Source organism: Salmo salar, chromosome 05 (assembly GCF_965601325.2).
Source record: "Salmo salar chromosome 05, fSalSal1, whole genome shotgun sequence".
NCBI lineage: Eukaryota > Metazoa > Chordata > Actinopteri > Salmoniformes > Salmonidae > Salmo > Salmo salar.
Window position 1 is genome coordinate 66,238,352 of NC_138295.1, and position 15,682 is coordinate 66,254,033.

Here is a 15,682-nt window from a genome sequence, read left to right on the forward strand (position 1 = left end):
TCTTTACACAGGTATTTAGGATAATCCAAATAAATGTAGCCTTAAAGGGCCAATCAGCAGTTGCAACGACAACTAAACGAACCCCCACCACTGTTTCATTAAAAAACTGAGGGATTTGGCTGGAGAAATGTAATCCCTCTCATATTCATAGACATAGCTATGGATGCAAAATGTGTTTTTATCCATGTTTTGAGGCTACACCGTGTTTATTAACATTTACTTTGTTTTTAAAAACATTGAGTAAAACAAGCTTATATTTTTGGTTCTGATGGGGTACGACAGTTATATAAATTTATTGATTCCCATTGATTCTTGAAGAATATAAATTATATTCTTCAAGAATCAATTTGTACAGAGCATTAATGTATGGATATATCAACTGCTGATTGTCCCTTTGAGGTTATTAGGACACACAAAAACATATAGAATACAAAAGTTTGATCAACTTTAATATGTGCAGTAACGTTAGACCAGACAGCGATGTTTTTTCAACAAACTCGCGGTTCAATCAAACAAGTCATGATACCATCGAAACAAAGAATAATGTCTTCCTTCATCGTGACAACAAACAACATATAGGTTCATTTTCGGAGAAAAATATCAGAGAAGATCCGGAGAGAAAAAAAGAACCGAGCTAGCCAGGAGTCGAACCTAGAATCTTCTGATCCGTAGTCAGACGCGTTATCCATTGCGCCACTAGCCCGCTGAAAGTGGGACGGGGACTTATGGCTTATAAAGTTTTCATGATCCGATATAAGGATTTATAGAATAATAGTACGATTACTAAACTGTAACTCTGATCAAATAATGTATTTGTGTGTGATACATAATAAATTGCCTATGCCTATACTTTATCATAGTTTGCAAATTTACTACGATGCTAAATGTCTGGCCCTGGACGCGAACTCCGGTCCAGCCATAATATACAATGTGCACATTCATTGACACGTCACTAGGTCAGACCTCTAAAGATGGCGACCGCCTATGAGAAATTCAACCTGTAAGTCTTGAAAATATATATCGTTCCAGTCTTTTATTTTCAGAAGCTAGCTAGTACAACTTTTCTGAAAACGTTGCCATATTTTGATGAGAGAAAATTGCCGTAGGTGTAAGACTAGAGCTAGCTAGTAGATGATAAACTAGTTAGCTAACGTTCAACAGCAATTACAGGCTGCAGTCATTCGTATGCTGGAATTGTTTCAGTTTACAGTATTGTAGCTAGCTTACAGTCATGTCAAGGATGTGTAGTTGTGTTGTCCGTAACAGTACTTATTTAGCCATCTGCCTTTCGATTTAATGAGTGGTAGAATTCAATCGATCTTGTTGATGAAGCAGGCAGCTAGCTAGCTAAAAAATAGAGTTAGCTTAGCTGTTAACGTTAGTTAGCCCACTGAGCCAGCTAGTGAGTAGCTAGTATGTGTGAGCTAGCTTGTGGTGACGTTAGCCACTAACTAAGTTGAGCGTTTGCCAAATCAAGCCAATGTTTTCCCTTTGTATAAGGCGTCACCATGCCAAGGTCACTGATTTTGTATCTCCCTCCTCTGTGCCCACTCCCCCCCACCCCACCCCACCCCATAGGCACACTACCCCAGAGAAGTTTTACATTGAGGCTTGTGATGACGGCTCCAATGATGTACTGTCCATTGACAGGGTGTCCACAGAAATGATCCTCACTGGTATGTTGTGTGTGTGTGTGTGTGTGTGTGTGTGTGTGTGTGTGTGTGTGTGTGTGTGTGATATATCATCATGGCATGATACTGTCTTAGGCTGACCAAGTCCATTGTATACATTTGTATTTAACTAGGCAAGTCAGTTAAGAACACATTCTTATTTACAATGACGGCCTACCAAACACATCACGAGGAGAGATAAACACAACACTACATAAAGAGAGACCTAAGACGACAGCATAGCATGGTAGCAACACAACATGGTAGCAGCACAAAATGGTACAAACATTGTTGGGCACAGACAACAGCACAAAGGGCAAGACGGTAGAGACAACAATACATCACGCAAAGCACCCACAACTGTCAGTAAGAGTGTCCATGATTGAGTTTTTGAATGAAGAGATTGAGATAACTGTCCAGTTTGAGTGTTTGTTGCAGCTCATTCCAGTCGCTAGCTGCAGCGACCTGAAAGATGAGCGAATGGTGGTTTGTGATCATAAAGGCAATGAAAAAATGGTGTGGCTCAGTTGGTAGAGCACTGTACTTGCAATGGCAGAGTTGTGGGTTTGATTCCCATGGGAGACCAGTATGAAAATGTATGCACTCCCTACTGTAAGTCACTCTGGATAAGTGTGTCTGCTAAAATGACTAAAATGTTTTAAAAAATGATGATTCTTTGTCTTTGTCCCGCTAGTGAGGAAGGACATTCCTCCCCATGCGGTCACCAGGCCAATATGTGGGATCATGGGAACTATCCGTCTGGTGGCAGGTAGGTTCAATCTTGCACTCTGTAAAATTATCCATTGAGAAGACTTTACCTGTGTACACACAAATGTTCTCAACAGGGTGAGTGTTTACTTTAGCGAAACCTGTGCCTCTCTGCCTACCCTCCCCAGGCACGTACCTCATCGTTATCACAAAGAAGAAGAAGGTGGGTGACCTGTTGGGCCATGCCGTGTGGAAGGCTATGGACTTTGATGTTATCTCTTACAAGAAGACTGTGCTGCACCTGACAGACAACCAGGTAGGGAGGTGTGAGTTGGTGCCCCAGTGCCAGCCCACAAGCACCCAAGCTCAACATGACTGTGGATGTTTCAGGCCAAGGAGAGAGTGTTTCACAATGATTCCTTGTTAATGACAGTGGGTTGTTTTGATGTGGATGCTGACCAGTGGAAAACCCTAGCCTGACCAATACGAAAGCAGCATATTGGACTAAGAATGCTAGGCATCTGAGCTGACATAGATGCCATGTGTTGAATTGGCTATGGAGCCGGTCAACGACAGACAGTGTGTCTGTAGACAGTCAAGTGTATGTGAAGGGCAAAGAGAAAGAGACCCCTTCTCACAGACAGAACAAGTACTGCATTCAGATGGTATCATCATCATGTAGCTGTTACAAGAACACTCTGTTCTGACCCCAAGTCTAGACAAGTGTTTCTTTATTAGTGAGCATCTCTATGTTGGCTTCTAGTTGCAGTACTCTGTGGAGGAGATGTTATTTATAGTATATAAGTTTAGATTCCTTGTATATATTATTTTAGAAGGATAGTGGTCATCTGATACTTTCTAACCATCGTTCCACCTAAATTCTTCTTCAACCTTCCTCCTGACCTCTCACCTTTGACCTCTCTACTTTCCTTGTTCAACCTGCCACCTGACCTATCTTCTGACCTCATCAGATGCAGGACAACAAAGCCTTCCTGTCCATGATCAACAGTGTTCTGCTCACAGACGGCTTCTACTTTGCTACAGACTACGACCTGACCCACACTCTGCAGAGACTTGCCAACACCAGCCCTGAGTTCCAGGAGATGAGCCTGCTGGAAAGGGTGAGAGAATGAGGGGATATATGTATGTATGTATGTATATGAGGGAGGAAAATAATGTAAAAACATGTTTCCATTTGGAGATACATTCATGAAAACACGAATAATGTGTTTGTACTTGTGTCCTGTACAGATGCAGACATTTCCTATGCAGGGCATGTGGAAACAAGTCGAATGCTATGATAAAGATGTGTCGTTTTCTTGCCCTCGTTTTTAGGCAGATCAACGGTTTGTGTGGAATGGTCACCTGTTGAGAGAATTCATGCCACAGCCAGAGGTAAGGACAGAACTGACATGTTAACCACTTGTGGTAAATATAAAATGAATACGCTCCAGTACAGATCTTATGATCTTTCTAAACTGCATTGTCTCTGTTCTTCTCTTGACAGCTGCACAGGTTTGCTTACCCAGTTGTCCACGGCTGTATCCTTTCATGCTTTTTTGTTGTTGTTACAAACTCCAGATTAAGACTTTTCCCACTCTTCAATTCTCATAAACAGGAAGACCTCATTACCACTTCCTGTAAGACAACAGATATTGCCCATGTGAGAGAGGTCATTGACAGGGCGGTTGTTTAGAGTGACTGAACTGTTAAACAGCATTGCAGTTTAAACCCTGTAATCTGTAAATAGTTGGAAATCTACCCTCTGTGATCAGTTGCATGTGTGCACAACACACTAGATCACATGGTCATTTTCACGTTCATATTTTGCATGGGGTTTATCAGTCTGAGTGACTGGATGTAAACCAGCTAGTGATTCCCCCATTACTCTGGATTAGTCTTGTCATTCTTTTCCCTGAGAAAAACATACACACCATGTATATCAATAGAAGTGAACTTGTGGTTTGCTCCTTTAGCCACAAGGGGGAGCTAGAGATTCATACAGGTCACATTATATTTGGGAAATTAGGGGTATTGTATTTACAGACAATGGAAATGGGATCCATTGACATTATATGATGGAGCCCACTTTTCTATACATCACAACACTCCAAAACATTTTCTGAAAAGGAGGCAGAGAACGGTTGAATTCAGGAGGTAAAGTTAGGCTTTAAAGGTTAAGACCGTGTTATCCCTGACCATGTGTTGTCCAGTCATCATTATGAAGTCCTGCTGCATCAATGGGAAGATCTTTGACTGGAACATCATCTCCAGGCGGAGCTGCTTCAGGGCTGGAGTACGTTACTACGTCAGAGGTGACTGACTCCACATCCACCAGCACGTCTAACTGGAGCTTTCTGACTAGAGTGGGGATGATGGACAATCTTTTCCACAGTGGACCGGTGTGGGTGCAGGGGGTTTTGTTCCACCTAAACAGTAATATATACAGTACCAGTCAAAAGTTTGGACACGCCTACTCTTTCAAGGGTTTTTCCTTATTGTAGAATAACAGTGAAGACATAAACTATGAAATAACACATGGAATCATGTAATAACCAAAAAAGTGTTAAACAAATCAAAATACAATTTTGATTCTTAAAAGTAGCCACCCTTTGCCTTGATGACAGCTTTGCACACTCTTGGCATTCTCTCAACCAGCTTCATGAGGAATGCTTTTCCAACAGTCTTGAAGGAGTGCCCACATATGCTGAGCACTTGTTGGCTGCTTTTCCTTCACTCTGCGGTCCAAACCATCTCAATTGGGTTGAGGTTCGGTGATTGTGGAGGCCAGATCATCTGATGCAGCACTCCGTCACTTCTTCTTGGTCAAATAGCCCTTACACAGCCTTGAGGTGTATTGGGTCATTGTCCTGTTAAAAAAAAATAGATGGGATGGTGTATCGCTGCAGAATGCTGTGGTAGCCATGCTGGTTAAGTGTGACCTTGAATTCTAAATAAATCACGACAGTGTCACCAGCAAAGCACTCCCACACCATCACACCTCCTCCTCCATGCTTCACGGTGGGACCCACACATGCAGAGATCATCCGTTCACCTACTCTGCGTCTCACATAGACACAGCGGTTGGAACCAAAAATCTGAAATTTGGACTCATCAGACCAAAAGACAGATTTCTACTGGCCTAATGTCCATTGCTTGTGTTTCTTGGCCCAAGCATGTCTCCTTCTCATTGATGTCTTTTAGTAGTGGTTTCTTTGCAGCAATTTGACCTTGAAGTCCTGATTCACGCAGTCCTCTGAACAGTTTACGTTGAGATGTGTCTGTTACTTTAACTCTGAAGCATTTATTTGGGCAGCAATTTCTGAGCTGCTGTTAACTCTAATTAACTTTCTCTGCAGCAGAGGTAACTTTGGGTCTTACTTTCCTGTGGTGGTCCTCATGAGAGCCAGTTTCATCATAGCGCTTGCTGGTTTTGGCGACTGCACTTGAAGAAACTTTCAAAGTTCTTAATTTTCCGCATTAACTGATCTTCATGTCTTAAAGTATTGATGGACAGTCGTTTCTCTTTGCTTATTTGAGCTGTTCTTGCCATGATATGGACTTGGTATTTTACCAAATAGGCCTATCTTCTGTATACCACCCCTACCTTGTTACAACACAACTGATTAGCTCAAGCGCATTAAGAAGGAAAGAAATTCCACAAATTAACAAGGCACACCTGTTAATTGAAATGCATTCCAGGTGACTACCTCATAAGCTGGTTGAGAGAATGGCAAAGCTGTCATCAACGTACATTTTTTGTTTGCAGGGAGGTTTTGAGAATGTTTTACTATGGTTCCCTGAAAGTTTTCCTGTTAGGTTTTATTAACATTCTGAGCAAATGTCTCAATTGGACTTTTAACACTGCTATCTTAGTTTTGGGTTAACTGTTTAGTGCACAGATAGGACACATGGAAATTTCATATGCTTAGGCATTAATCATTCAAACTTGTTTCTTTTATTGTGGCATGGCGTAGGTGAGATTCAAACCTATGCTCTTCTGTTCTCGATCAATGGAATTAGTCCACTGCGCCACCAGGATGAAGCTAGTATGCCATATATTTTTCTAACAAATACAAAGTTGTTCATCTTAGTTTATAATTAGAATTATTCCCAATTTCAAACCACTTGGAGAACGTTCCTAGAACATTGAAATTCATTGTAACCATGTTTGAACTTTTAGGAAATGTTCTGTTAAGGTAATGAAGTACCAAGTAAATCCTTTTTAATTTTTTTATTTTTTTATGTGCTGAGAATTTTCCAAGCAATGAACTGTCCTGCACCATTCCCGGAAAGTTGTGGGAAGGTTTTTTGCAAAATAACCATAGGACAACCACACTCTCACCAAGCTCTAAGAAACATGGTTCTCAGAACGTTAAATGCTAGCTGGGTCTTCAATCAATATTTTGATTAGTGGAATCAGGTGTTTTACAGCTGGGTTGGATCAAAACCCTGCACACACCAGCCCTTTGCAGATAATATTGGCCTGTCCACTTCTTTATAGTTTTACTGTCAAACACTCCTCATTCAAACGGATCATTACATAATGTCTATTTGGTCCATCAGGCATTGACTCAGAGGGTCATGCAGCTAACTTTGTGGAGACAGAGCAGATTGTCCAGTACAGCGGGGGCAAGGCCTCATTCGTACAGACCCGAGGCTCCATCCCCTTCTACTGGTCCCAAAGACCCAACCTCAAGTACAAACCAAAACCTCAGATCAGCAAAACCATCGACCATGTAAGCTACCTGTTACAATATTCATATTTTTTTTTATTTCATGTTCAAACAGAAAAACATTTTATTGTACAGTAGAAGTAGTCATTTAATTACAGTAGAGGTATATGATATTGAGTATTACTATACTGAGTCAGTCTTTCTTACCTTTATTGTCCTGTCCTGCTTTCACAGCTGGATGGCTTCCAAAGGCATTTTGACTCGCAGATCATTATTTATGGAAAGCAAGTGATTTTAAATCTGATCGACCAGAAAGGCTCAGAGAAGCAATTGGAACAGGCCTTTGACAAAATGGTGTCCAGCTTGGGCAACCGCATGGTCAAGTAAGGACTATAGCTTTTCCCCATCATTCATTCTGATCCGACTATGCCCGTCTTCATCTAACGTCATCAATGTATTTTTTTTAGGGGTGAACATTCTGTCTAAAGCCGTGGAACTCCAACTAACCCCTTAAAGAAAATGATTTAATTGGATTTTACATAACATTTCTCCCTGTACTGTGCACCTCTAGGTACATAGCGTTTGACTTCCACAAGGAATGCAGTCGGATGAGGTGGCATCGCCTGCAGATCTTAGTCGATATGGTGACAGAGATGCAGGATGAGTATGGGTAAGTATTTAGTCTGCATGGCCGGCCATGTTATTCTGTCTTTGTGTGCTTTGTTTTTTGGAGGGGGTGTTCATCTCTCTGTGGTTTGCTGATTTGTTTTGTGACAAATGTTATTGTAAAATCAAATAGGAATCAAATTGTTTAATTGGTTGGTCAGGTACTTCCTGGTTGATGTGGATGGGAACGTTCTGGTGCAACAGGAAGGGATGTTCCGCAGTAACTGCATGGACTGTCTGGACCGTACCAACGTCATCCAGAGTCTGCTGGCACGACGCTCACTGCAGTCACAGCTGGAGGTGGGAACCACCAACCAGACACGCCCACACGGACTAGACATGTCCATTTTATATATATATATATATATAACACTCCCACTAGTTCTAGACACTCCTACCACATCCATCTAGACCACAGGTGTCAAACTCATTCCACGGAGGGCCAAGTGGCAGCGGGTTCTCTCCTCCCTTGTACTTGATTGATGAATTAAGGTCACTAATTAGTAATGAACTCTCCACACCTGGTTGTCAAGGTCTTAATTGCAAGGAAAAAACAAAACCCAGCAGACACTAGGCCCTCCATGGAACGAGTTTGACACACTTCCACATCTAGACACACTCTGTCTTTGACATAATGAGTAATGTCATGTTCCACCTCAGGAGTTTTACTGTTCATTAAAGTTGTAGACCTAGCCTCCCTTTTACATTCTGTAAAAGCAATGGTAAAAATCTTAATGGCAAACTACATTTTAGGAGGAGCTCCTCCATTTGACCTAACATAGACCTTTGACTTGACAAAGTCATACGTTTCACAACTTATACTACTTCAACTCACTTGACCTACATTTGCAAATGAGCAACAGACAAAACAGAGTCTGGAAAACCCAAACTCTATGTTGAAGGCCTCTGACTAAAGCTGCTGTCTCTGTGGACTTGGACTGTGGGCTATTTAGTTATCTGACCCTATGTGGACTGTAAAAAGGTCAGGTCTCATCTCACCCAGGTACAATAAATACTTCAGGTACCATTGTGCTTTATTCAACTGTTTTAGCACTGTGGGTTAAACTGTCATTGAAACATGTATTAATAGTATAGTAGTTAGGCTGCTGGTTGACCCACAGGGTGATGAAGGTGCAGTTGCGTCAAGGTCTTTCTGGTAAACAACAGTGCTGAATCTGATGGCGACCATCTTGGTTCCACCTTGCCCCCTGTGGTCAGGCCACTGCAGTATCTCACCACACATCTTTGTTTATCTGCAGCGACTGGGAGTTCTCCACATGGGCCAGAGGATTGAAGATCAGGCCGACTTCGAGAAGATCTACAAAAATGGTAATCCTCAGCTGAAATCTGCACACTTTCCTACCCCTCTGCCAGCACAAGCACAGCATTGTCTTCCTTATGAGATTATTCCAACACTATGGTTTAACATGATTGAAATCCTCCCCCTTTTCCAATGACTAAATATGTTGTTTTCTCTTTCTTCCACACCCCTTTCCCTCTCTCACCCTTGCTCGCTGCAGCATGGGCAGACAATGCCAATGCGTGTGCCAAGCAGTATGCTGGCACAGGGGCCTTGAAGACAGACTTCACAAGGTGAGAGAGAGGGGCTCATGTGTTTCTTGCTAATCTAGTGATTAGCAAACTAGGGCACAGGAATGGCTCTCTTCATAGAAACGCACTCCATTCCATCAGGAAGTCACTGAGTTCACCTGGCTGTAGGAGGATATTATGGATTCCAATAGAACTTGTCCATTATACAATGACAGAGAACTAGTTGCCTTTCTGCTGGCACAGTACCATCCCACTGTCAGTCACATCCCACTGTCAGTCACACCCCACACACCCATGAAGTTAACTAGTTGTCTTTCTGCTGGCACAGTACCATCCCACTGTCAGTCACACCCCACACACCCATGAAGTTAACTAGTTGTCTTTCTGCTGGCACAGTACCATCCCACTGTCAGTCACACCCCACACACCCATGAAGTTAACTAGTTGTCTTTCTGCTGGCACAGTACCATCCCACTGTCAGTCACACCCCACACACCCATGAAGTTAACTAGTTGTCTTTCTGCTGGCACAGTACCATCCCACTGTCAGTCACACCCCACACACCCATGAAGTTAACTAGTTGTCTTTCTGCTGGCACAGTACCATCCCACTGTCAGTCACACCCCACACACCCATGAAGTTGGCCATGCATTATTGGCTATGAACTACATAAAAACATTGTACTGGTTTTGGTGATGAGTATTGAATGGACTGGTGCCCTTAGAACAGGGAGGAGTAGGATGTTTTGCTCGTGACCTTTGTGATAACCAGGAGCACAACTGAGTAAGAGCGGGCTCAGGAAAGGGTGGAGGATGACGTTGATGATTATTTGTAGTGTGTGTGAGAGATGATTATGACAGGGATGACTGAAGCGTTGCTCATGTCTCAGAACAGGGAAGAGGACACAATGGGGGCTGGTGATGGACGGCTGGAACTCCATGATCAGATACTACAAGAACAACTTCTCAGACGGCTTCAGACAGGTCTGTGTCTAGTGTGCGTGTGCGGCAGTTATTAGTCATGTTTTTGTAAATGTGACTAAGTGTGTGGTAACTGATAATTGAGACATCTCTCCTGATCATCAGGACTCTATTGATCTGTTCCTGGGTAACTATTCCATTGACGAGGCAGACATGACCACACCCCTTCATGAGACCAAAGACTGGAAGTTCCTCACGGTGAGATCTGATTGGCTAGGCCTGATCAGTGCTATGTGTACTGATTGGCTACAATATGTTGGTTTCAGTCACAGGCGTAGATTGAGATTCCGTTATCTTATTTAACTCCTGTTTCCCCTCTCCCCCTCTAGTTGCCCATTATCATGGTTGTGGCATTCTCCATGTGTATCATCTGCCTCCTCATGGCTGGTAAGACAGCAGTGGAATCCCTTGTCAATTCTGCATTGAATCCTAATAGGGGCATGGAAGTTGTTTGAAAATTCTAGTTACACCTGCACCGATCTCAACTTAGGATTTGGTCCATAAACACATTTTGCAGTACTTAGTTTTACAACACTGTTTCCACTGGTATTGACTAGGCAAGTATGTGCTATCGATGGGTACTTTTTCGGTACTTAGCTATTACCCGTAGTCACCCTCTGTGTCCCCCTCAGGTGACACGTGGACGGAGACCCTGGCGTATGTGCTGTTCTGGGGCACAGCTAGCTTCGTGACGGCCGGCGTCATCCTCTTCAATGGTCGGGAGTTTGTAGACGCGCCCAAGCTGGTCCAGAAGGAGAAGATGGACTGAATGTGTGCGTGTGGAAAGCAGCTACGCCCCACAGACTTCTCCTCTTCCACTTCATCCCACTCTTCTTCGTCATCGTACCCTCAGCATCAGCGGGCCTGGAGCCTGTACTGATTACTGAGCCAACGGCATGAGGAAGAGGAGGGTGAGGGTGGGGTGAGAGAAAGGCCAGGTGTATGATGTAGGGACTCGCTCTGCACTGGCCTGCTGCTGTCCACACCACTAAGCACATTGTTTGGGCTGGGGCTAGGGAAGATCCCTACCCTTGTCCATAGACTGACTGTATAAGCTGAAAACAGTCTGATTTTATGATACAATACCCCACTACGGTAACACAGTTACCCCGCTTCACGGAATGCATATGAATTGGCACTGCTGTTGTTGCCATAGCAACCTGCCAAGGGAACTACTTTTTAAGAAATCTTGCCTTTTTTGTTGATTTGTCGCCTTCTAGCTACATCATGTCATATTTGCTCTGTTGGTTGCCATATTGTTTCAGTGTCATTGCCCCTGAGTGGTCGATCTGAACGTAGTGTGATAGCTGACCTATTGGGTGCCAGTGGCTGTCTGTCAGCCCAGCCCAAGCCATGATCCCAAAACTAGGTCACCAATAGTCATGGAGGGAATGTGCTTGCTGGCCAATGGTTGGGGAGGGAATGTTCTAGCTGGCCAATAGGCAGGAAGAGAACATGCTAGCTGGCCAGTGGTTGTTGAGAATGTTCTAGCTGGCCAATAGTTGGGGAGAGAATGGGCTGAACTGTTTCAATAGGGAACTTTAGTTAGGGTGTCCCACCACCATTAATGCCATTGTAACTGGCCATACTATTCTCGCTCACTGCACTTCTGAGTGCACAGACAGACCCTCAAAGGGTTTCACATGAGGATTCCTCTGAGATGTGACGAGATGGATGTTTGTCTGTGTGGTCTGGTTGTCTAGTCTTCCCAGGTATGGAAAGCTTCATGAAACGGCTGGAAAGACAAATCCTCATTAGTTTCTAACAACCAAAAGGTGTGAGAGAGCATCAAACTATATAGGATCTGTCTTTGACCAGTAGACTGGGAGGCCCAGACCTAGGCTAATAATGAAGCATGGATTTAAAGGTCCAATGCAGCCATTTCTATCTCAATATCAAGTCATTTCTGGGTAACAATTAAATTCCTTACTGTTATTGTTTTCAATTAAAATGGTCAAAAATAAAATAATTGTCTGGGAATGGTTTTGGGGGAGGGGAAAGCTGAGCTAGCTGTTATTGGCAGAGATGTTTGGAAATCTTTGTTATTCATCTTTTAACAAATTTTTACCGTCTGGTGATGTCCCCAGACAGGTCAAAACTCCATCCCACCAAAACAGCCTGAAATTTCAGGCGGTCTTTTCAAATACAAAAGAGCATTATAATTTCACAGTATTATTTCCAACCTGGAGATGTATATAAAACACAGGAGAATCTAGTTTTTGACTGAACTGGGCATTTTAAACGAACCAATGTCTCATGGGGCATTGGGGACTTTAAATGCCACTTGTCCCCATGACGATTTCTAAGTGTTTTAGTGTGTCTCTGGATGGGAATGTGAACTGTTGCTCTCTCTTACACAATCTTTCTCTATATTATTTATCCTTTGATTATTGGCTGCTCTGTAGCACTAGCCCCAAGTCAAATTCTGCTTCCTTACCACAGGTCATTATAAGAGACGGGGTGTTTAGTAGCAGGATTGGGGCCAATTCCATTTAAATTCAGTCAATTCAGGAATTAAATTCCAATTCACAACATTATTCTCATTGAAAAGCATTGAGAACATGTTTAATTGGAATGGGAATTTCAGTTTACCTCCTGAATTGAAATGAAGTTGAGCCCAACCCTGGTGTATAGTGTACATAATCATTACAGGATCACACTTATCTTACCTGCTGCCGGAGTGGCACTTGCTGATCTGAGAATGTTGAGAAAAAAGTATAATATTGTTAATATTAAATTAATTATATTGCCGCTTATGTGTCTTTCCACTTCAACTGTAGTGGTGCAAAATTACAATGAGAGTACTTATGTCCTATAACTTTAAATGTAGTCGTCAAATAATACATTGGTGTATGGTTACTATGATAAAGCATAACCCTCGGTACACATCGGCTGCCATGCCAATGGACAACAGTACATTCCACTGTGCATTATCAGCCATAAGCCTATCAAATTCAAGAATCAGCCAGCATAGTGTCTCTTGCTGATCTGTGTTTTTAAACAGATGATTTAGGTGCCATGTAAGCCTAGATACAATTTAATGTAATGACAAAGCATTGTATGCTTGTAAGAATGATGCGCAAAATGATCAATACAAATGATTGTGCTATTTAAGCTGAGTAATTTTTGAGCAGTTTTAGACATCTTTTTGGTTTGACTGCTTTACCAATGAAAATGGGTTGCTACTGTTGACTCAATGCATTATGAAGAAAACAAGCTGGACCACAGTTTTAATTGTTTTATAGGCCTAGATTATTGTCACATGTTTTTATTTTGGGTCAGTTATTTTCCAGGATATTAATTTGTTATTGTGTTTTTTTGTCACTTTAAACATCATTGTGTTCTAGAAATGTGTAATAAATGTATCATCAGTCATTCTGTTCCATTTCCTAATATTGTTCTATAAGAATGGTTATTTTACATGAAATGTAGCCTATTTATTGTTCATAGTGTTTTCTGGTTTAGTTAAGTTTTAAGTGACAATATGGAACATACTATTGGTACCGTAATAAGAAGCAATGTCCTTCCTTCCTTTTAGGGGGTAGTTTATGAACTTGTGTAGCAGTCCATTTTAGCAAGTGTATTCTTTATTAGATAATGGTTAATCATTGTCCGATTTCTTTTCAGAACTTTTATACACTATGTAAGGCTTTTACGTTCCTCATAACATCTAATAGGATCACTTCTCATCAGCATCCTTGATTCAATTGGCTATGCTGTTTTGCCTTTTTGAAGAGTAATGGTCATTCTACAGGGTTGAAGACAGGCTGTCTTATCAGCTTTATAACAAAACTCCTCATTATATCCATTGTCCTGGTGTCATACAGTCAGCCTACATCTCTCTATACATGATGTTTTCAATGATCCTCACGGAAATAAAGATCACAGATCATGATCTGTGTTCATGTTTAAATTTAAACTATGAAATTATCCTCAAGGGAGGAGATTAAGGAGTTGACATGCCAAGATCATTGTCATGACATGTGAGGGGGATTTTTGCATACAATGAGGGATCAAGGATGGATTTTGGAAGTAGATGTTCATACTATAGTTTGAGTCTGTGCATGTCCAGCCTGCTTTAGCTGTAATTCCCATCATCTATATTAAGGTTTGTTTTAAAGTGAACATTGTGGAAGAAATAACAATAGGGTATTTGTTTTTAATACATTTGCAAACATTTCTAAAAACCTGTTTTTGCTTTGTCATTATGGGGTGATGTGTGCAGATTGAGGGGAAAAAATGTATTTATTTAATCATTTTAGAATAAGGCTGTAACATAACAAAATGTGGAAAAAGGGAAGGGGTCTGAATCCTTTCTGAATGCACTGTATACCAAGGTTAGTTTTAGAGCAAAAATGTTTTGGAAGAAAGGCGAGTGCAATGGTTTTGATCCCTGTTTATACCTGGTTTATTCCTGTCTCCTGATCTTGTGCACATTCTGAGTCTGCACAATTTTTCATGGTCCCTCCCTGTATCCAAATATATGTATACTATTCTTTCATAAATGTTTGTATTTATTTTAAAACATACATTGATGTCATAAGTCAATGATTTTAGAGGGCGGGATAATGATTATTTAAGTGGTTTCTCTGTCCAGATCTGTCTACACTTGTAAAGATATCCAGACAATCCGTGCCTGACTACCTCCAGAGGTGGTTAGGATCACAATGAGTCTTTTAATCATCTACACCTGTCTAAAAATGTGGGCACAATCAGAATATGGACAAGATCAGGACAAAGGACACATGTTAGCATCAGGTAAGCTATAAATGGCAGAGCGTTCAAGATGTGTTACCCAACATTGAGACATGCCAATATGGACATCCGGTTAGTAACACTTACTGTCGTCAGTTCTCTTGAACGCCTCATGGGGGGTTTATTTCTTTCTGAACCTGGGAACGAAATGGAGAAGCGTTGTTCATGTCTTATCTAATTTGTTTGTCACATAGTGTGTTGTAAAGCAGATTTGTACTTTCTTTACTTTGTGGTATACATTATTATTATTGTGATGATTTTTTTTATATCTTTGACACAATAATTCCGATCAGAATTCTGCAATCCTTCTGCAAATTAGCACTGTTATTACTTAATGACAATAAGAGCTCTATGATGACGTTTGATCATTCTCTTGATTTTACAAGTCTGTCCCGCCTCAAGCAAAGCCATCTTTCGTTGGTTCCAAACAACAAATAAATAAAGTATACAGAGAATGTGACTAGTTCAGTTTGTTATCTATATAGTTTATCTGTTCAGTCGTACCCAAAACAGTATGGAAAATACACCCTGAATACATTCTATATCTCCATGCATTAGTATTACTTTATTGATACAGTATGTAACAGTTATTCCCCCCACACCACCCCTCATTGTTTGCAGTTGCTATATCTCACAAAGCTTTATTTTAAACCATTTCACTTATTAATATTTGCAA

The 15,682-nt window shown here is 41.5% G+C and overlaps 1 protein-coding gene and 1 non-coding gene across 2 annotated transcripts; one reads left to right on the top strand and one right to left on the bottom strand.

Annotated features, from left to right (window-relative positions):
* Nucleotides 1-630: 630 nt before the first annotated feature.
* trnar-acg (transfer RNA arginine (anticodon ACG)) lies at nucleotides 631-703 on the bottom strand. The gene has a single exon. It is a non-coding gene; the product is annotated as a tRNA-Arg (tRNA).
* Nucleotides 704-931: 228 nt separating this feature from the next.
* On the top strand, nucleotides 932-13,626 carry LOC106605518 (phosphatidylinositol-3-phosphatase SAC1-B). Its single transcript, XM_014201259.3, has 18 exons — nucleotides 932-1,000; nucleotides 1,579-1,676; nucleotides 2,365-2,439; nucleotides 2,567-2,694; nucleotides 3,350-3,499; nucleotides 3,714-3,773; nucleotides 3,886-3,919; nucleotides 4,592-4,693; nucleotides 6,945-7,117; nucleotides 7,289-7,437; nucleotides 7,626-7,724; nucleotides 7,882-8,020; nucleotides 8,980-9,049; nucleotides 9,241-9,313; nucleotides 10,161-10,254; nucleotides 10,357-10,449; nucleotides 10,581-10,638; nucleotides 10,884-13,626. The coding sequence occupies exons 1-18, from the start codon at nucleotides 972-974 to the stop codon at nucleotides 11,018-11,020; spliced, it is 1,761 nt and encodes a 586-aa protein (XP_014056734.1). The 5' UTR covers nucleotides 932-971; the 3' UTR covers nucleotides 11,021-13,626.
* Nucleotides 13,627-15,682: the final 2,056 nt, after the last annotated feature.

Excerpts from the sequence above, each read along its gene's own strand:
- LOC106605518 (XM_014201259.3), top strand. The coding sequence starts at position 972 with ATGGCGACCGCCTATGAGAAATTCAACCT. Across the intron at positions 1,001-1,578 it reads GCCTATGAGAAATTCAACCT|GCACACTACCCCAGAGAAGT; the intron begins GTAAGTCTTGAA and ends CCCACCCCATAG. Across the intron at positions 10,639-10,883 it reads CATCTGCCTCCTCATGGCTG|GTGACACGTGGACGGAGACC; the intron begins GTAAGACAGCAG and ends TGTCCCCCTCAG.